The 22924-nt window shown below is 43.9% G+C and overlaps 1 protein-coding gene across 1 annotated transcript in view; it reads left to right on the top strand.

Moving 5' to 3' along the window:
- The window catches only part of LOC123363523 (granulocyte-macrophage colony-stimulating factor receptor subunit alpha-like), a 66867-nt gene that overhangs the window by 5749 nt on the left and 38194 nt on the right, over nucleotides 1-22924 (top strand). The window contains exons 2-3 of the mRNA XM_045004589.1: nucleotides 8508-8615; nucleotides 10798-11010. Of these exons, the coding sequence (XP_044860524.1) occupies nucleotides 10894-11010 (117 nt within the window). The 5' untranslated portion in view covers nucleotides 8508-8615; nucleotides 10798-10893. The remainder of the gene's footprint in view (nucleotides 1-8507; nucleotides 8616-10797; nucleotides 11011-22924) is intronic.

Here is a 22924-nt window from a genome sequence, read left to right as displayed (position 1 = left end):
TCTCTTCAACAATATGTGCTATCAAAAGTGCAATGTAAGTTTCTGAGAACTCTGGACATTGCACAAGTGCTGTTTATTCTGTTACAAGACGATTCCACGTAGTAAGAACTCCAGCCACTCTTGGAATGATAAGAACATAAACTGTTTGACCGATTTCTTTTTTTCAGCTTTACTTTAAAAAAAAAAAATACTTCATATGTTGGTAAGACTTTCTGAAGATTTTACTTCAGGGTAGTATTCTTCTAGGTATGCTCATCATCCAGGCTGCTCTCACTCTTGATGCTAAAGTGACATACCATTCACAGTAGATTGGTTTAGAAGATCTGCACAATCAGCCCTCTTTTGCTGCATATTTTTCTCAGCTGTGAAATAGTTAACATTATCCTTTCAATCAACATCCGTGGGCTTTAGAGTTACGCTCCTTTGAAACAACTAAAAGTCGTTCATCAGGAAAACATTGCCTCACCTGTTTCTGGTTCACATTTTGAAGGTCATCTTCATAAATATAAGGACTAAAGACTTTTTAAAAATGAAAATATGGAGCGAGATTCTGTGCTGTGCCACTAAGAGTATGTCTACACAGCAGCGGGGAGGTGTAATTCCCAGCTTGGGTAGATGTACATGCACTAGCTCTACTCAAGCTAGAGCCTAAAAATAGCAGTGTGATCACTTAGCAGCACAGGCTAGCTGCCCACGTATAGATCTAGAGGGTCAGGAGGCTCATACTTGGGTGGCTGACCCACTCAGCGATGGCTATACTGCTAATTTTAGCATGCTAGCTCGAGCAGCGTTAGCACGTGTGTACATCTGCCCAAGCTCGGTGTTAGAAACCAGGACATAGGCAGTCTTGCCTACCAGTCGGAGCAGGAGTCAGGTCTAGTGGGCAGAGCAGGGGTCCAGGTCAGGGAACTGAAGCAGGGATCAGAGCCAGACAGTAGAGGCACAGCCAGGACCAGGAACCTAAGCTAAGGATCAGAGACAGGATCAGATACCAAATGCCAGAGCCCAGGCTTGAGTCAGAAGTCAGAACCAGGATTGTAGCCAATGGTCAGGAGCGAGGTGAAAGGGCAGGAACTGGAAAGAGACAAGGCTCAGACACAGAGCAGAAGCATGATAGGAGTGAGGAGCAGGAGTAGGATTGGATACACGCTTCAGGAAGTGGCATGAACAGAGTCCAATGTAGCAGCAGCAAGAAGTCTGTACAGTTGCAGACAGCTCACCAACCTCACTTCCTGGCTTAGGCAGCAGGTGGCCACAGGCCTTAAGTGTGCCAGTAGCACAGCCTGGGGGTGGCCTGACCTTCCAGGTTTACAGAGCTAATGCTTTGCCTACCTCCTTGAGTGGCAATGTCAGAGGTCCAGGGTTCCCATAGTCCTGGGTTCTAGACCTACACCCTCAGACACTGAAGTGCTGGAATTATGCCTCCCCAGTAGCTGTCTCCCTGGCACAGCCTAGAACTCACATTCCAGCTGACAGCTTTAAACCACTGAACAATGGTGCAATCCTGGGTTGTTCTAGGACCCCAGGTGTAATATCAACAGCCCCCAAAGCACATGTGAGTTACAGCGGCCTCCCTGGCCTAGAATCTCCACAGTGCTGCACATTGCAGCCCCACCCTGGTCACATACTGCTCCTGAAACAAGCACAACCCTGCTCTAGGGCTTTCAGAAGAGAGCCTTAGAGCTGCCATCTGCAGTGCCTGTCCCAGAGGCATCATCCCACAGCCAGACCTGTGGCATTTAGGGTACTTTTACAGCACACTAGCCCTTTCACCCACTGTAAAGAGACTACAGAGAGGGTGAGGAGCTCACCCATAGTTTCTGGGTGGAACCCAAAATACAGCCAACAGGTGTAATGTGGTGGAAGAAGGCAGGAAGATGTTTGTGAGAGGTAGAAATGAAAAGGGTATTGAAAATGGGGCCTTTGAATTTGGCAGAGTGGACAGAGTGGAGAGGAACATGAAAGAAGACCAGGTCAGAGATGATAGTGATAATGTTGTTGCCCCTTGGCCCAAACAGCTAGACGATATGTGGAGCCTAGCTAGGCTATGTTAGATATTGAAATCAGATATACTAGTTAGGTATTTCTTTGATGCAATCCTGCTTATTTACAAAGAATGTACACAAAGTCCTGTTTCCCTGAACACAGTAGGAACAAACAACAAGAGGCAGTTTCCTTATTCAGAAATCCAAGCCTACTTTCCAGCCAGTCCTGTGCCCAAAAGACTCTCTCCCACTTGGCTTTCTCTCAAGGCCACCCTCACAGTCACCAGTGCTCCTCTGATGGTCTGTTTATTTTCTGGTTTCTTTCACACACAGACAGATAGCTGCAACCAAATCAAGGCCCCAGCCCCTGCATTTGCAATCAGTTCTCCTAGGGACACATGGTCCAGCTTTTATTCAGGATTTACCTTGCTGCTCCATTTTGTGAGAGGGAGCTTCTATTGTTTCAGCTCTTTTACTCCATAAGGGAGCTTAATTGCTCTTTCCATTTACCCTGAATGAAAGGTGAATAGCACATCCATCAGTGAGGTCTGTAATTGCCCATGGATCAAACACATCCTGGCAGACACCAAGACCCAGATAAAAATATTTAGCTTTCATACAGCACTTTCATCAATAACCTCAGAGCTATATAAAGGAAAGTGTGTGTCGTCACCCCCATTTTAACAAGAAAAACAGATGAAGAGCAATAGTAGGAGGGGACTGAGTTATACAGGGCCTTAAAAGAAAAATATTCAGTCTTTGATGCACAGCATGATGAGGAACAGGAAAGTAACTCCAAGAGGAGTGACATGAACAAAGCAACAAACTAGAAAAATGATTCTGGCCGCAGCATTTTCGTGTGGAGGAGGGCTATGGATGGATCTATCTCTAATATTGCTTCCCTTTTAACTAACTTACCTTCCCCCCTAGAAGTCCCCAGAAACACTCCTGTATGTAGGGATTTCATTTACTCAGACTCCTCCCACAGTCACCCCAAAGTTTTGAGGGGATGGTGACTAGGTCACCTCCATTTTAAGAGGAAACAGAACCATAGGACGCCCCTGAGCAACATAAGTTACACCTCCCCCAGCGCCCGTGTAGACAGTTCTGTGTCCGCAGGAGAGCTTCTCCCACTGACATAGCTTCCATGTCTCATGAAGGTGGAGTAATGAAGTCAACGGGAGAGCTCTCGCCTGCCAACTTAGAGTGTCTTCACCAGACTCACTACAGCGGCACAACTGCATCACTTGTAATATTAGCCTGGAAACAAGCTATCAAAATCATAATGGTAGCATTTTATACCCACTCTGCTTTCACTTTGCACAAGTGTAAATGATTACAACAGGTTCAAGGCTGTGGAGAATGAGGCTTATTGTCACTTTTTTTCAGGGAAAGGCATTTTTGTGTGTGTTACAGTGTTAGAGATACAACCCTAAGTTTTGCAACTAGGGAGTGTTGAGCTCTTTAGCTTCAGCAGTCATTGTAGCGCTATGCAATAGCTTTTTTAATAAGAAGCAAGACATGAAAAATAGGAAGTGAAATTGTAAAATCACCAGAATTGAGGTTTCCATGATTCGCTATGAATTTTTGGAAATGGTCCAGTTGCATGAATAATTCTGTGAAATGTCACAGCACTGGCTTGGAAAAGTGTTGAGTGCTCAGCCTTAACGTCTGGAACTGCCTGACTTGAAAATTCTTGATTTCTCAACCTGGCTACTGAATTAATGCTACAGTTGTTGTTTTGTTTGTTTGTTTGTTTGAGTTATACCATAACTCGAACAAACTAAAGGCACAGCCTTGAGCTGGAGAAGGGTCTGAACCAAAGGCCACAACCTGAAATGCCCTCCCAGAGCTAACACTTGGAGGAGTTTTGGAATCTGAATCGAGTGGCCAAGTCCTATCTCTATAATGGGCCAAACCAAAATGTTGTCTGTAAATATCCCTGGAATTGTGGGGTAGGCTGTTGACAATTTGGATCTGAATTTTGCAGCTCTGGCCCATCTCTGTTTATGTGTAACCCACAAGAGGGTGATCATCTGAAAAGTTGCATTAGTAGAGCACCTAGAGTTGTAAAAAGCATGGTGCTTTGGTTGTTGTTATTGTTTTTTTTTTAATTTCATGTGACCATTTTTGCCATTTAATTTGGGGCAATTTTGTATTCCTAGAATGTCAGTTTTCTACACCATTTTGTGAAATTGTGAGCAAATTTAGGGAACGCATTCTTCCTTCCTTTTTTTAAATAAAACCATCACAACTCAATTCATTTAATAATATTTGAGCCATATTTATAGGTATATTTCTCAGTCAGGTATTTTGATTCCTGCTCTTCTGTAAGGTGATGATCACTCAGGCCCAAATCCTCAAAGATATTTAGGCCACTAAGTCCTGATCCGGGCATAGGGCCATATCTACACTACAAAATTATGTCACCCCAACTTTTGTTGGCATACAGCCACAGCAATTATTAAATCACTTGTGAAAGTGCACACTTGTCTCCTTGTGTCAGTGGTGCATGTCCTCACCAGGAGCATTTGTATCGATTATGTTGTCAGTGTGGGGCATTGTGGTATGGCTCCTGACAGCCAGTAACAGTTGACACAAGCAACGCAGTGTCTACACTGACACTGCATCAATCTGATTACATCGACCATGACTGTATGCTGCTGAGGGAGGTGGCGTTACTAACTCACCATAGAGAGGCAGTTATGTCAACGGGGCCCAAATTTAAGTGAAGACACTTCCAGAGCTAGGTCAATGCAAGGCAGTTTATGTCGACCTAAATCCGTAGTGTAGAGCAGGCCTAAGTTACGTCTCTCTTTTTCATAAAGCAGCTTAGGGCCTTATTTGCACACAATCAGTTGCTCTGACATGTAGTGGGGGTGGATCCACAGTTTCCTTTTTCTGAGTCTTTTTTCTGGGTTTAAATGAGTCAGACTACATTTTAGCCACTTCCTATTTTGTTTTACATGAAAAGTATGGTGAAATAGATATGTGGGTTCACAAAGAAGAAAAGATACTGATTGTTCCTCAATTAATATACATTTTTACTTCAGAAGAACAGCATACCTGTGCTAGTACATAGCAATCTCTTACCACAGAGGCAGACGAACTAGGCACTGTGCCAACACATAGGAAGACCTGGTCCCTGCTCTAAAGAGCTTACAATTCTGTGTCAACAGACACATACAAAATACTTCTTGCTAACAATGATAGTAGTTCAATTCATCACAAAGAGGTTCTCCAAGTGTCAAGTGAATACGTAGTAAAACATGTCATCAGTAATTGTCAGGACTTCAGATTTAATAGTCTGAACAAACAAATTAATTTATTGGAGAAAAGAAGTCATCCAGCCACAGGTTTTGTTTGTTTGTTTGTTTGTTTTTTGTGGTGTTAGGCAAGTATCTATTTTTTTTTAATCCATGGCACAATCTTTACAATGATGGTTAAGCAATAACTTTCTATTCTATATAGGTTTTGACACTGCTCTCACCACCATGGTATCTGAGCATCTTCCAGTAGTACATTGACCAAAATCTCTAAAATCCATCATGCTTTGTTTGTTCTCTCATCCTCTCCCCATGGGGAGAAGCATATACAATGAAGTGTCTCGATTTAGGTCTATTGCAGGTGTTTTTGTTTTAAATCCACATATTGCTATTTATTTATGTTAGAGAAGGCAAGGTCAAAGAAATGTACCTTCCACTTGGAATGGAAATGGTGAGATTGGTGATTATCCTTATTTCTCAGGGGAGTTTATTCCAAGGCCTTGGACTGATCCACAAGAAATTTCTGTGTCCTACACAGACGAGCTTTACCTTGTGGTAGAAAGTCCCATTGGAATAGAGGTGCACAGTTGTCAGCCACAGTCTTCATCCTGGAGCTTTAGATGACCTTTTAGATACCCTGGCCCCAGCTCATGGAGTGCCTTAATGATAAGGCTCAAGACCTTCAACTTGATTCAAAATTCTATGGGAAGCCAGTGTAGAGACTGGAGGACAGGTTTGATGTGCTCGCGGTATCCTGTGTTGCTCAGAAGATGCACTACAGCATTCTAGTTGAAGTTTCCTAAGCACTGGTGGCTTCATACTCGGGTATATTGCATTGCTTTAATCTAGATGAGAGATGACAAAGGTATGAATAACTGAAGCCAGGTCATTGTCCACCAGGACAGTCTGCTAGCCCTTTGAAGATGGTAGAAAGCATTACTTGCAGATGCTGCTTAGTGCCAGCAAGGAATCCAAGAGTACTAGACAACAGATTGAATTGACCAAAGAGATTGCATCGTAGTTTCAAACTCTTCAAAATTCTTTCCTGTGCTCACCAACATCACCTCTGTTTTGCTCAAATTCAGCTTCAGCCAGCTGTTCTTCACCCACGAGCTGATCTTGTCCAAGCGCTGAGCCATTGTGGGTGGTAGTGGTGTGGTCAGATATAGTGAAGGTTAGGTAGAGCTAGGGCGACCAGACAGCAAGTGTGAAGAATCAGGACGGGGGTGGGGGGTAACAGGAGCCTATATAAGAAAAGGACCAAAAAATCGGGACTGTCCCTATAAAATCGGGACATCTGGTCACCCTAGGTAGAGCTGCGTGTCATCTGCACAATGCTGGGAGTTGAGTCCATGTTGTCTGATCAGTTCAACTACTGGCTGGATGTACATGTTGAAAATGACGAGGGGGGAGAATTGATCCTTGTGGAATTCAGGAAATGAGAGGGCCTGTTGATGTTGTACTGTTTCCCATCACTACTCATTGGGTGCATCCCCCAGGAAGGACTCAAACCATTTTAGTGCATTACCCTGGGCCCCTTCCATTTATCTGAGGTGCGACAGCAGCATCTCAGTCAACAGTGCTGAAGTTCAGGGCGATGACAATGGATGTCTGTCCTCTATCCACTGACAACAGAAGATCACACATCAATGCCACTAAAGTGATTTCAGTTCCATATTCTTCCCTGAATCCAGATTGTACCAGGTCTAAAATGTTAATTTCAATTAGATGAGTTTGTAGTTGGCCTTTGGCTAGCATCTCCATGAGCTTCTCAGGAACAGGTGGTTTGATACTGGGCAGTATTTGGCTAGAACTGATGCATCCAGGATGGGTTTTTTCAGTGTTGGTTAAACTATTGCATATTTGAAGAAGAAAGGGAAGATTCCTCTGTAAATGATACATTATCTATTTCCATCAGGAGTAGCACCAGTTTTTCATGACTGTTTTTCACAAGCCAGGAAGGGCATGGGTCAGGTTCACAAGTTTTGGGTCAAGACTCCTCTAGGGTGTCCAGAACTTCTTGGTTAGTGAATGTACTGAATTCTGGGAAGGCATGTGGGCTGTGGATGGCAGGTATAGGCAGATTGGATCCATGCTGTTTGAGGCGGCTTCCTGAATGTGTGTAATCTTTTCAGCAAAGTGGGATAATATTTCTTCACAGCACTTGTGCTCAGTTTTGATGCAGGTTGTAGGTACGCAGGATTGATGAAAAGGTTTACCTCTCTGGGCTTCATCCTGTTTGATTCAGCCTTTTTTCACCCTGCCATCAACACTCAAGTTTCCACTCCTATCTTCATATGGTGCAGGGGGTCAGAAAACCCTGGAGATCTGTGTGGGCAATGGAGAGGAAGGGACCAGTGTGTCAGTGGCCGAGGTCAGTGAAGAATGGTAATGACTCACCAGATCTACTCCTTGTCCTGTGGATGGAGTGCTGCTGTCTTCTAGCAGGCTTTGGAATTTGTCAGAATCCATGAGCCTTTGAAGTTGAATCAGGATCATTTGTCTTTCTTGTTCCTGGGGAGCTGGACGGTCTCTGACAAGTGCCTTAATGAGGTAGTCATCTATCAAAGACAGTGGCTGGATTGTGATGTCTATGATCTTGACATTTAGGCTGAATATCAGGTCCAAAATGTGACTGGCTGTGTGGGTTGGACCATGGGTGACCTATGAAAGTCCTAGGGAAGCAAGTGACAAGATCAGTTTTGGGGGATTTTGCATCTCTGGCCTTGTTGATATGCATGTTGATATCTGCCAGGAAGACAAGTCTGAGTATTTCACCACCATAGCCAACAAGGTATCAGTGAGCTCCTTTATGAATCATTTAGTCTGTGATGGTCTGTAAATGAATATAAAATCAGATTGCTTTGGTTCTGGCTTCTACTGTCAGATGAATGAATTCAAATTAAGTTACCTTACCTGAACCACCTCTCTTGCATTTAATGTGTGCAGACAAGATGAATGAAGTGCCATCTGCCTTCTCCTCTCTGGGTCTGTGATGTACCGAGTATCCTGGAGGGACACGGTGGGCTAGCACAAGGCTTGTGGTGTCATCCAGCCAGGTCTTGGTGATCCAGGTATATTGGGTGCTTAATTGCCAATGAAGTCATGTATTGTTTATTATTAGCAGCAGATCTTGCATTGTTCAGTCTCAACTTTAGTTTGTGTTGCTTTGTGCTACCCGCTTCTGACCTGTGCAGTGTATAGGTGCCGGATGTCTGGAAACTGGTTTCTGATGTCTGCTTTTCTATTTCTTTAGACAGGTCCTCCCACTTTGAACTATGACAGGTGATGAAGTGGATGGCACCATGGGATGATCCGAGTGGAGGAAAAGTTGTCTGGTTGCCAGATGCCATGGGAAAGGCAGGTCTGTTGGATGCCTTTTGGGAGCTATAACCTGGTAAATCCTGGAAACAGGGAAAGTTGAGGCAGTGTGCTCCTGGGGTAGAGTTGCTGTGCTGGAAGCATGGTGGCATCACAGCAATGGAAATAGTAATAATAGTGACTGTTGGGTAACTTTCCTCTACATTTGAACTCTGAGATTCTGGAAGATAGTCTAATTCCTTTGTATTTGAAACCAAGATCTCTTGTGGCTTTCTGCTGCAGCGTCATGTGAAAGCTGGTCTACACACAAACTTGCACTGAAATAACTGTCACTTTTAATTCACACCATTTGTTATTTCAGTGAGAGTCAGAATAAAAGTGCTCTAGACTGAGAAGCAAAGTCAAAATAGGACACTTTTATTCCAAACTTTCACATAGACTTGCACCAAAATAATACAAGCTGCGAACTAAACCTGATTTAGTCCTTTAGGTGCAGATTGATGTGTAGATAAGCCCCCAGGATATACTTGTAGCTCCAGTAGCTAGGCTGGTTTCAGAGTAGCAGCTGTGTTAGTTTGTATCCGCAAAAAGAACAGGAGTACTTGTAGCACCTTAGAGACTAACACATGTATTTGAGCATACGCTTATGAATAAATAAATGTGTTAGTCTCTAAGGTGCCACAAGTATTCCTGTTCTTTTTGTTGTTAGGCTGTAGCTCAAGTGGTAATAGCTTGTACTGTGGTGCTGAAAAATTAGGGTTTAGCCCTCGTGATGACTTATGAGGGGATGCTCAGTACATAATATAATTTGATATTCTCTTATTTCCTATTAAAACAAAAAATACCTAGAAAGTTACATTAAAATATATTGAAAATGTTATTTAGGTTGGCCAGTCAACTACTTGAAAACTAGGAAATGCAAGATTTATGGTTGCCTGTGCAACCTGTTTCTGCACCCTTGTATGTATGCAATAAAATACATAATATAATTACACGATCATATGCTACTTTTTTCCACAGAACCTCTGCCTTATTCAGGGCACAGAACTGACACACAGGAGATCAAGTGCTTGATTTTGCAACCTAAATAATCTTTTAAAGTGTGTGGGGCGGGGAGAAGATGGGAGTTATTCTATGTATATATAGGATCAAATTCTGATTTCAGTTATGCTGGTGTAAAGCCAAAGTAAATCTATTCTGGAGTTACTCCAGATTTACTCCACTATAAGAGAGATCAGAATCTGATTCATAAAGTCTGTAAAGAACTCAGGATGAGATGATGTGAGAAGGAGAAGGAAAGAGCGGGAGAAAGAATCTTACTTCTGCAGCTACCATGATGAAGTTTGCACAGTGAATAATATCCGGTAGGTCCCTCGCCACTGTTGTTGTGGCTGAAAGTGAGGAATTGAGACCCTGAAGAAGAGGAAACATCTGCTTGAATTTGTATAGAGGGAAAAGTTGCTTTTGAGAATTCAACTGTAGGAGATCCAAGCAGCCAAAAGCACTGCAGGTTTGTGAAGATTGGTGTGTTTGGATTTTCTCCTACCATTAGATACAATATGCAATGTAGATATGTGAGTTACGTGTAAATATATGTTTTCTTTTACTGCAGTCATAGCCCCCAGGAAATTAAAGACTAAAAACCTTATACAAACAAAATTAAGGTTGAGGAGACTTAAAAGTGACAAAAGCTTTCTGGGGCAATGATGGTATTATTGTTATTATATGTGTGTACAGCACCTGGCATAATAGGGCCTTGACTCCTGATTGAGGCCTATATGTGCTATAATAATAAAATAATAGTAATAATTAATAACAAATAGGCTGTCCTCAACTCATTAATTTGCCTTGAATTTTTGATTTGATATGGTAATAGTAATAAATACTAATGTTTGTTTCACAGTTCAGTGTAGAGAAAGATGTGTGTTAAACAAATACACTGAGGTGCCTTGATCCCATTACACACAATTATACTGCTGTGTTTGTATTAGTCCTGTCTGATAAGATACTTATTGGAACAGAAAGCTCTTTCAGTGAGAAGAACTTACAGGCAAACTATTGTTTGTGGAAGCAGGCTTATTTATAGGACATACATTTTCTATAAGTACGTTTACATCCAATGGTAGACTCAAAGGCACAAATGGACCGGATGAAATGGAAGAGGGTGTCTTATTAATTAAATTTATGTTCATTTTGTGTGAAATTATTTATATTCTGCAAACAAGGAGATTAAAGAAGTTCCGGAAACTGTAAAGGAAATGACCCAAAGAACTGTCTCAATATCAGTCTTGCAACACTTCCCATGAATCGGATACTATGCAATGATAAAGTATTGTCGCAGCAGTACGACAGCTTCAGTCTCAAGCATTTCAATCATCTCTGAGTCTCAGACCCAAGACCCTAAGGTAAACAAGATACCAGCCTTTTGCAAGGAGGAGGTAAGCTAGTTTTTGTCTTTGTTTTTTGTTTGCTTGTTTGAGGTTTTTTATTGTTATTTTTATTTCTCAAGGCTCCTATGACATAACACAAACATTTGCAATGGAAAAAACCTATATTAGATTGAGTTCATTTATCTCCAAGTGCAGATTTGAGGATGGTGATGACATTATTATTTATGATTTATGATCTGAAGTTAAGGATAAATTTGAGTAAAGGGAGTGATCAGATTCCCAGCACTGCCTGCCAGGTCCAGGAAAAACATTAGCAATATTTTCCCTTGTGTGGTGGACTTGCTCTGACATCTATTTTGTGTATCCAGGAGAAATGTTGCTATCTCTTTCTTCTTTTAAAAAATAATCTAACTGGAAGCATTTGTATGTTGTCTCCTGTACATGAGTTTGTGTTTGGTAAGTTGCAGATCGCTCCATAGAGTGAATCAGTTCTAGGAATAGCATGAATTGAATGTATATTTCAATTACTGATATGTATCCTGGCTTTTAATTTTATTTCAATCCTTTAATAGTAAATGTTGTGCATATATGGTGCTGTTAGGATCTTATAGCAATTTATAAGCTTCCATTTATCCTCACAACACCTCTGTAAGGTATTATTTTATAAATGGCATTTGTATTTGAGATAGAGAAGTCCGAATGCCATTGTACAAGGCACTGCTAAGCCCTCATTTGGAATTCTGTGTACAGTTCTGGTTACCTATGTTCAAGAAAGAGGAATTCAGCTGGAACAGGTGCAATTCAGGGGAATGGCAAATTTTAGAAGGAGAGACTCTGATTGGCTTGTTTAGCCTATCAAAGCAAAGGCTGAGAGGGGATATGATTGCTTTCTGTAATTACTAGCCATCAGTAAATTCAGGCTGGAAATTAGAAACATTGTAACTGGGGCTGTTGATTAATCACAGTTAACTCACGCGATTAACTCAAAAAAATTAATCCCACCCTGCTCACTCCATCCCCCCTTCTCTCCATCACTCTGTCTCCCCCTACACACATTCACTTTCATCGGACTTGGGTAGGGGTTTGGGAGGGGGTGCGGGCTCTGGGCTGGGGCCAAGGGGTTCACAGTGTGGGAGGGGGCTCTGGTCTGAACCTGGGGCAGAGTGCTGGGATGGAGGAGACAGTCTGGGGTGCTGGCTCTGGAAGGGGGTTCAGGAATGGGGCTTGGGATACTGGAGAGGGTTTGAGGTGCAGGAGGGGATATGGGGTGTTGACTCCAGGATGGGGCTCAGGGCTAGGGCTTGGGGGGCGGCCTCCTGCTGGGTAACACTTACCTCTGGTGGCTCCCAGTTGGTGGAATAGTGTGGCCCCATGTCATTCCTGGAAGGGGCCAATGTGCCCCTGCAGCCCCTGGGGAGAAACGGGGGGCACGTGGCTCCGTGTGCGGCCCCTCTCTGCAAGCACCAACCCTGCAGCTCCCATTGGCCACAGCTCCCCTTCCCAGTTAATGGGAGCTGCAGAGGAAGTGCTTGCAGGAGCAGTGCGCGGAGGGAGACCCCTGCCCCCGGGACCCTGCTAGCCGATTCCAGGAGTGGCATGGGGCCAGGGCAAGCGATTAATTGCATGATTAACCATGATTAATTTTTTTAATCATTTGACAGCACCTAATTATAACCATCAGAAGAAAGAGGTTCTGGAACAGCCTTCCAATAAACGTAGTAGGGGCAAGAAACCTGAATGGTTTCAAAATGGAGTTTATTAATGGGCGTATAGGCCGGGGCTGCCTGTGATAGCAGCAGACTGGACTTGAAGATGCAGGAGGTCCCTTCCAGGTCTATGTTTTTATAGTCTTTTATACACGTAAAACAGGCATGAGTGACTTGCCCAAGGTTGCACAGTTGGTCAGTGGCAGACCTAGGAATTAGAATCTAAAAGTAGGTCTTCCATCCCTTTCTCTCTCCACAGATGGTGCTATCTCATTAAAGACCTAATAAAAATGAGTTTGTCGATATTTGCTCCCATATGAAAGCCAAGCTGATCCTACTTACCCAGTGATACTGGCCAAAGTAATGATAGTCCTTATTACTTGAAAGTTGCATATAGGGCTATTGGAATCAGTTAATCACTATTGTATAATCTCACCAAGGTGGACAGGAATCAATCTGTGGAAAATGGACACATCCATTCCAGCAGGATGGCACCTAGTAAGAACTAACATTTCCAAGATCCTTTCCCATCTTAGCCTGCGTCTTGAGGGGAAGCTGAGATAGATTTGGATTATTATTTCCATGTCACTGCATCCACCCCGTCTCTTTCACTCTACCAATAATACTTGTCTTGATGCCCTGTTTGGACACTTTTCCCACAAGCATCTCCACATTTTTCTCTATGCCTTTCCCTAAGCATGGAACACCTTTTCTTATCTGATCCTTTTCATACTGAAGTCCCTCCCGAAGACCCACTTCTATTGTAGTGCTGACAAGAAACTAACCAGCTGATTGTGGCAAGGTTGGGAGTTACCTGGGAAAAGTCGATATATTTTATACTAATTTTAAAAAAACCCAAACCTTGTTTTAACAAGAGTGCCCAATCAGAACATGGCTAATTACCACCTCACCACACTGCTTGTGTGGCGTACATCCTTCCCCTACCCTCCATCTTGCTGTTTGGTCCTCTTTGTTTTGTCTGCTTCAGAGTGTAAGTTCTCCTTTTGCTTAGCACATTGTGGGTGCTATTGAAAACATATAAATAATAATAGTAATAGGGCTTGTCTACACTTAAAATGCTGTAGCAGCACAGCTCACCACTGCTGCTGGGCCGCTGTAGCACTTCAGTGAAGAGTCTACCTACGCCAACAGGAAATGCTCCCCTATTGGCCTAGCACTGTCTACACTGGGGGTTAGGTCGGTTTGACGGCATTGCTGCTGGGTATGCATTTTTCACATCGCTGAGCAAAGTTGTTCTACTGGCCTAATTTCCTAATGTAGACCAGGCCATAGTTAATCACAGAAGGTAACATATAAATGCAAGGTTTCAAAGAGGGCAGTATGTACATTAGGAATTCAGTGCAAGTCCATGGCTCTTCCATTTATTTGTGCATTTTATTTATTTTGATTTAAATTTTTCCAACGCCTCTCCTCAGCTCTGGGTGACCTGGAGGTTATTTAAAACAACAGTCCATCCAAAGAATAATCACACAAGGAGCAACCCATAGTCCACACATCACAAAATGAAATTATATACAAAGGTATATCCCACCCGCAACCCCCATCCCATTCAAACCTTATACCCTCCCTGAAAGCCCCAGTAGACAGATGGCCTTTGCAGCAGATCCTATGAGTCAACAGACTCAGGACTAGAGCTGGGTGAAATTTTTCAGTCAAAACTTTTATTTGATAAAAAGTGCAGATTTGGTCAAAATGAAATGTTCAGCTTTTGGTCAAATGAAATATTTCATGTAACCTGAAATTATTATTTATTTTTTGATTCCCAAAACATTTCAAAAAAATAATTTTGGCATGACCCACGATTTTATTTTTTGAAATTGCCAGTGAACTGAAAACTTTCCTCAGCTCCACTCAGCCTATCAGCAGAACAAGGGAAGCAAGTGCCAGAGCCAAGAGGCTCTCACTGAAAATGCCCTCCAGCAGCTCGTTCTAGTTTACCCTGAGGGGGTTCCAGCTAGTCATGACTCTGCTGACAATATTAACCAGGGAGGGAGGTGCTCTATTTCAGGCAGACTCTAGAGATGCCAGTGCTAAACCAATAATGGCCAGTTAGCTATAAAGGAGCCCTATTTACACTAGTATTGTACCAATAGCTGACTCAAAAGCGATGCGAGGAATGCTCCTCACCCTGAGCAGACTGTAAAAGGGGTCATGATACTTGTAAGGTTGCTAAGGCGAAACTGGCACTTTTTGTGGTCCTGTATTCACCCCATGATACATTATTTAAAAAACGAAGAGTGAACTTTTAAAGGCTCCAGGATTACCCCCAGTGAATTCCCAACATGTCCTGATCCTGAGAGTAGAGTTTAGTCTTTGTTCAGTGGTGGGATAAAGTCCATTCTGCAGTGCTGCCTGTGAACGTTTCCAACAGCAGCATCATACAAACATGCAGATGAACAAGAGAGCGATGGTTAGGAAGAGCTAAGAAGAGGGACCAACAGTATCTAAGGGTACGTCTACACTACGGGATTATTCCGATTTTACATAAACCGGTTTTGTAAAACAGATTGTATAAAGTCGAGTGCATGCGGCCACACTAAGCACATTAATTCGGCGGTGTGCGTCCATGGTCCGAGGCTAGCGTCGATTTCTGGAGCGTTGCACTGTGGGTAGCTATTCCGTAGCTATCCCATAGTTCCTGCAGTCCCCCCCCCTTGGAATTCTGGGTTGAGATCCCAGTGCCTGATGGGGCAAAAATCATTGTCGCGGGTGGTTCTGGGTAAATGTCGTCAGTCATTCCTTCCTCTGGGAAAGCAACGGCAGACAATCATTTCGCGCCCTTTTTCCCTGGATTGCCCTGGCAGACGCCATAGCATGGCAACCATGGAGCCTGTTTTGCCTTTTGTCACTGTCACCGTATGTGTACTGGATGCCGCTGACAGAGGCAATACAGCAGCACTACACAGCAGCATTCATTTGCTTTTGCATGATAGCAGAGACGGTTATCAGTCGTTCTGTACCGTCTGCTGCCATTGTAAATTGGCAATGAGATGACAGTTATCTGTCATTCTGTACTGTCTGCTGCTGTCATTGGTGCCCCTGGCTGAGGTTGTCTGGGGGCACAAAGACAAAAATGGGAATGACTCCCCAAGTCAATCCCTCCTTTATGGTATCTAAAAATAGAATCAGTCCTGCCTAGAATATGGGGCTAGTGTACTAGAGAACCAGTGTATCAGAGAACCAGAGAGCACAGCTGCTCTGTGTCAGACCCTGCAGAAATGATGAGCTGCATGCCATTCACGGGGGATGCCCCTGCAACAACCCCACCCGTTGCTTCCCTCCTTCCCCAACCTTCCTGGGCTAGCGTGGCAGTGTCCCCCCCATTTGTGTCATGAAGTAATAAAGAATGCAGGAATAAGAAACAGTGACTTGTTAGTGAGATAAAATGAGGGGAGGCAGCCTCCAGCTGCTATGATAGTCCAGGCAGGACATTAAGCGGTATGGGGGAGAGGAGCCCAGCATCCCGCTGCTATGAGAGTACAGGCAGGACATTAAACGGTGCAGGGGAGAGGAGCCCAGCATCCCACTGCTATGATAGTCCAGGCAGTACAGAAGCTATTTTTTACACATGAAAGGGAGGGGGCTGATGAAGCTCAGCCCCCAGTTGCTATGATGAGAACGGTTATCAGCCGTTCTGTACCATCTACTGGGAATGACCGGGAATCATTCCTATTTTTACCCAGGCGCCCCCGGCCAGCCTCACCTGAGGCCAGTCAGGAGCACTCACGGGCTGATGACAAGAACGGATACCAGTCCTTCTGTATTGTACCATCTGCCACCGGGGAGAGGGGAGAGGATGCTGCTGTTTAGCTCTCCAGCACCCCGTCTACCAGCAGCATGCAGTAGACATAGGGTGACATTGAAAAAAGGCAAGAAACGATTTTTTTCCCTTTTCTTTCGGGGGCGGGGGTGAAGGATGTAAATAGACAACATACACCCTGAAACACCCAGGAAAATGTTTTTGACCCTTCAGGCACTTAGAGCCCAGCCAAGAATGCAAATGCTTTTTGGAGACTGCGGGATAGCTGGAGTCCTCAGTACCCCCTCCCTCCCTCCATGAGTGTCCATTTGATTCTTTGGCTTTCCGTTACGCTTGTCACGCAGCACTGTGCTGAGTCCCTGCTGTGGCCTCTGGAGATTTTTTCAAGTGCTTTGTCATTTCGTCTTCTGTAACGGAGCTGTAATAGAACAGATTTGTCTTCCCATACAGCGATCAGATCCAGTATCTCCTGTACGGTCCATGCTGGAGCTCTTTTTGGATTTGGGACTGCATCGCCACCTGTGCTGATCAGAGCTCCACGCTGGGCAAACAGGAAATGAAATTCAAAAGTTCGCGGGGCTTTTCCTGTCTATCTGGCCAGTGCATCCGAGTTCAGACTGGTGTCCAGAGCAGTCACAATGGTGCACTGTGGGATACCGCCCGGAGGCCAATACCGTCGATTTGCGGCCACACTAACCCTAATCCGATATGGTAATAGCGATTTCAGCGCTACTCCTCTCGTCGGGGAGGAGTACAGAAACCGGTTTAAAGAGCCCTTTATATCGATATAAAGGGCCTCGTTGTGTGGATGGGTGCAGCGTTAAATCGGTTTAACGCTGCTAAAATTGGTTTAAACGCGTAGTGTAGACCAGGCCTAAGACTCCTGAACACGTCATTGGAGGGAGATAGAAAACATCTTTTGTGTCGAATTTTCACAACTTTCTGTTCAGCTCTAGCACTCTGTGTGACTTGTACTGAAGCTTCGGCATACTCTCATCCCAGCAGCTGTGCCTGTATTGTTGCCACATAATGATATCATGAGAACGATTCTGCAGTGTTTAAAAAGAGATGGTCTTGGCAATGGTCTGTCTGCACTGCAATAACAGTATATCTTGGCTGTCCCAACCTGGGTTTAACATGGCTTTGAAGAACAGTGGGTACGAAACTACTCTCCCTGAAATGAAGGGTGCCCTGTGGAAATGTTTAAGGTTCTAATATAGCTCAGGGCCGTCCAGAGGATTCCGGGGGCCCGGGGCCTTCGGCGGCGGGGGGCCCTTCCGTTCTGGGACCCGCTGCCGAAGTGCCCCGAAGACACGCGGCGGGAGCCCCCGCCACCGAATTACCGCCGAAGCGGGACCCGCCGCCGAAGCGCAGCCCGGTCTTCGGTGGTAATTCGGCGGGGGGGGGGGCGGTCCCCGCCGCGGGTCTTCGGGGCACTTCGGCGGCGGGTCCCGGAACGGAACGGGCCCCCCGCTGCCGAAGACCGGGCTGCGCTTCGGCAGCGGGTCCCGCTTCCCCCCCGCCCCGGCCCCAGCCTCTTACCCCCGGCTCCCTCCTCACCCGGAGTCTCAGCACCTCGCCGGAACAACCGCAGTGTGTGGCCGGCGGGGCCTGAGCTCCGTCCCGCTCAGAGCCGCGTGGTGAGGGGGCGGGGCTGGGAGCTCCACGCCGAGCGGAGGGAGCTGAGCTCCGCCCGGAGCTCCCAGCCCCACCCCCTCCCCACGCGGCTCTGAGCGGGGCGGGGCTCAGGGGCCCCGGCGGAGAGACGCTGCGGCGCTGTCTGAGGACAGCGCTTGATGCGCTAGGGCTCCAGGAGAGGGGCGGAGGCGGGAGCCTCCGCTGTTCTCTTGGGGGCCCCTGCGGAGCCCGGGGCCCGGGGCAAATTGCCCCCTTTGCCCCCCCCTCTGGGCAGCCCTGATATAGCTTGAGGATATGGCTAGGTTCTGTCTGCACTACAAAATTGTAATGAGTTGTAACCAGTTGTCATGGATCTACAGGGACTGTGCTATGCCCCAGACTTGAAGTAGTCTCTTGGGAGTACCTCTTCAGTGCCCCATACCCCCAAGGAGTCCCACTTTTCTTCCAGGATAGGCCACACAGCCTCAACACCTCTGAGACCAGGCCTTCAGGCTCCACCCCTCCCGTTTCTCACCATGAGCTCTGAACAGAGAGTCTGACTAAGGTAAACATCTGTTGAGAGACATTTTACCCTCTTCAGGGATCAATGTCCTTCATTAAGTATTTACAACAACACCAGGCATCCTTTCTAAAATGGAATGAGTTTTAAAAGTCAACTGGAAAACAGTGTTGGGAAGTCCTTAGGCTAGCAAAGAGAGACAAAGGTAAGACAGAGTTCAGACTGGCTGAAGCCAGGGCTCCACCAACCCCGTCTGCCCTAGAATCCCCTCTCTCTCTCGCTCTCTCTCTCATCCCCCTTTGACTCTGAGTCCTGAATGGCTCCTGTGTAACAATCCCAAGCCCAGTAGGGAGAGGCTTCCAGAGTATTCTCACTTTCATCACATTTCTCCTGAAATGGCTTTAAATTGTACTGTAGAAAGGTCTTAAGAAAAACAATTCACAGAATAAAAAACTCATATTTCCGTTTCCTTGATTTTGCGATATTAACCTCCCCTGAGAGCAATTAAAATCTTATGTAAGAGAAGAACTTTTCTCATCATGACCAAAAATTCCAGTAATTAGTGTTTCTTTGTACTGTAGTTGTTTTTCTAAAGAGAAAAAGGAGAAAATCTCCTTAACAGCAAAACAGGTACTGAAGGAAAGAAAAGTTTTCTCCTCCTATAACAGTGATACTCAGACTTCAGTAATTCAGGAGCCAAATTAGTGAGTGTTCCTTAGATTTCAGCATCACCCAAAAGAGCCACAGTTGTGTGAATTCATTGTTTCATTTACAGTAGTACAATATATTCATATTTAAACAGGATTAAATTCATAAATAAAACAAGATATTAAATGACAGGGGAAATTATATATATATATATATATATATATATATATATATATATATATATATATAAAAATCATAGCAGAATGACTGACCAAGGATTATTTTATCAACTGCAATTGGTTAATAACATAGTGAAAGCATCCGGATTGGTTAATAACTTAGACTGGTTAATTATTAAATCACATTGTGTTTTAATATCATACACTGCAGAGAGACGCAGGAGACACATTAAAGAGCCACTACTGCTCGCAAGCCTCAGTCTGAGTATCGATGTCTTTGAGGAAATTCAGTTTCCTATGAGAAGAGTGAAATAATGGAGCTCCTGTTTAGTATTCCACAATTAGCCACTCTGAACTAAATTTAGATGCGAGTCTAACTGACTCTTAGGGAGTCTAAGCAGGTGTAACGTGGGGCTGCTCAGTGTTGTTACACAAACTTAGACTTGCACCTACTTGCCAACATGTTATTTACACTCTTATACATTCCCTCTCGATCTGGCCCACTGAGTCCAAGGCACTAAATTCTTAGCATGAACTTAATTTCATTGGGACTATTCATGCAGGTGAAGTTAAGCAGATGTGTGAATCTTTGCAGGATCAAAGCCATAGCAAGAGTAGAAGAGGGGTCAGAAAAGAGAGATGTAGCAGATTAATGAGCAGATGAAAGAAAGGCTGTAAAATAAGTGGAGGTGTGATCTACTCCTACCCTCCTATTAAAGTGCAAAAATAACTCTTTCAAAATTAAACAGTCTGGAGAGCACAGTGAAAGTTTTGTCTCTCTCTCTTTTTTTTCCTTTTTACTAAATTTGGACCAGAACTTAAATCTGAAATCCAAATCCATCTTACACCCAGCAACCCGATTAAAACATAAACCTCCAAACCTCAAAATGTATTACTTACTGGATATCAGGCAAAATAGCTACTTGTCATTTACCAGTAGTTACTTAGAATTGCTCAGAATTGTTTAATATTTGTTAAAAATTACTCCATTTCTAAATACTTACTCCCAGCAAACTTATTACTTAGCATCTTTTAGTGATTGCCTAGAATCATTTAATCACTAATAAATGACAAGAAAATAGTTTTACTGAGGATTAGTAATATATTAGCTAAGCCATTTCTAACAGATACTGAGTAACTCCGGATAATTTTTGTTGGGAATTACTTAGTGATTTTTTAAGTAGTGAATTCTAATTTGTACTAAGGCAGCCACTTCTTGCAAATCTGCAAATATCAAAAATGATTAAGTGAACACAAGTAAGAAATATTTTATAAAGAAAAAGGGGGTGTTCTGGTAGCTGGTAGCTGGAGATAAACATTGGGCTTAGCTACACTTACAAATTTGCAGCGCTGCAGCAGGGTGTGAAAACACACCCTCTCCAGCGCTGCAAATTGCGGCGCTGCAAAGCGCCAGTGTGGTCAAAGCCCCAGTGCTGGGAGCGCGGCTCCCAGCGCTGTCCGTTATTCCCCACAGGGAGGTGGAGTACGGACAGCGCTGGGAGAGCTCTCCCCCAGCGCTGGCGCTTTGACTACACTTAGCGCTTCAAAGCGCTGCCGCGGCAGCGCTTTAAAGTGCTAAGTGTAGCCACAGCCATTGTGTAGGAAAGACCTGCTCACAGCACTTTTCTTCCAACCATACTGCTACTCATAGATTGGGGATTGGCATAGGAGATACCACACCAGGAACCTCCTACATTGGTGTTATTTCCCCACAGATAGCTAGGGATGTTTTCTGGGGGAGAGTGCCCTCTCCCTCCCCAAATTTGTGTGACAAAGATTCAAAGGTTACAACAGGCCACGTCTGTAGCAGCTTGCTTGACTTTCACTTCCATTCTTTGAAGTTCCCCTTAGGGAGGATCTCAGGGCAGTGGGGAAGCCACCAGGAGCAGTGCTGCCAAAAGCCATCAGAAAGCTGGAGATCGGGGAGGGCAGAATGATGGAGGCAAGAGGCCTCCATGGGGATGGCCTCTGTCTCGGCAGACCCTCTGAGATTGGTGGGGAGCTGAGTCACTTGCAGCTCCTGAGGAGAGATCATTTCCACTCATCCCGCATAGAAGCAGTCCAAGAAAATTTAATACAGCAATACATGGATACTTGGTCTGATTAGAACTGAGAAACTGTTGAACTGAATTTCTTCAAATAGTTTGTTCCTTAGATTTCACAAAGATTTACAAAAATAGCCAATGTTTGAACAGTTGTTCAGGAATTCTAGAGATTTCTGTATGTAAAGTTCCTGATTGAGATCTTTGGAACAAATGTATTTTCAGCTCTAGAGTATTTTGTAAGAGAAAGCGTTAAGGAACTGAAAAGGGGGATTTCTAATGGAAGGGATAAAACAGTGAAGTCAATGACAAATAGCAATGCATAGAAATATAGATAATTTCACCATCCATGGGTGGAGGAGCCATACCAAAAAATAAGCACTGTAGAAAGGGGATTTTTTAATAAAAAAGAGGAAGCTAGTCAAAAAGTCCCTAAAGTCAAAAGTGAAAAAGTGAAAATCCTTAGATCTAGTATGAAGGTTATTTATTTAACAAAGACAAAGGCAACTCTGAATGGTCCTAAACAAAAAAGGAAGCAGGTAGATAAGAAAAAAATATGTCAAGATACAAGATTTTATTTCTCCACACAAATTGCCTTCAGAAAATAGAAATACATCCAAATGAAGTCCGTTGACAGCAGTATAAACTATGACAGGTAAGTGGGCTAAATCAGATTTTAAATAGCAGTTGGTAAAGACATTAAAAAAATAAGAAATAATTTAAATGTGTCAAAAGCAGGGTGTCTGTGAATGAATTGGGGTATCCACTCAACTAGCAGGGAGTAAAGGGAGCAATTAAGGAGGAAAAGGATATTGCAAAGAACAAAATGATTTCTTTGCATCACAATTCACAAGAAAGGATCATGAGGGGACATTTACTCTTTGCAGGTAATAAAGATGAGGTACTGAAAGAGACTGAGGTGTAAAAAGAGATGGTGCTGGAACAAATTGATAAACTAAGGAGCAATAAGTCATCAGGATGAGAGGGCACACACCCAAGAGGAAGAATGAAGTGGCTGGGAGGCTAATGAGTATACAATCGCTCATTAAAATTTGCTATTATACTAGAGGGCACCACTCTTTCAAAAATAGTACTAAGGGAGATATAAGGAATTAGAAATTGGGAAATCTCACTTCAGTCCCAGGTAAATCGGTTAAAATTGCAATAAAAAACAGAATTAAAATAGACCTGTATGAACATGTTAGGTTCAAAGGGCAAGCTTCTTAAAAAGGAAAATCATGCTGCTCTGATTTACTGTAACGTTTTCAGCATGTCAATAAAGAAGAAGCAGATGGCGTAATATATTTGGACCTTCAAAAAGCCTGTGACACAGTCCCTCGCAAAAGACTTTTAAAATAACGAAAGTGTCCAAGGTGAGGATTGAGTATTCCTGGATCAGAAACCAAGAGGCAAGAAACAAAGTAGGAAAACACTGTCTGACAAGTTACAGTTCCATACTAGGACTAGTA

The sequence above is a fragment of the Mauremys mutica genome, chromosome 1, assembly GCF_020497125.1.
Source record: "Mauremys mutica isolate MM-2020 ecotype Southern chromosome 1, ASM2049712v1, whole genome shotgun sequence".
NCBI classification, from domain to species: Eukaryota; Metazoa; Chordata; order Testudines; family Geoemydidae; genus Mauremys; species Mauremys mutica.
The sequence above is the reverse complement of the archived record's forward strand: the minus strand, read 5'-3'. Positions and strand labels throughout refer to the sequence as shown.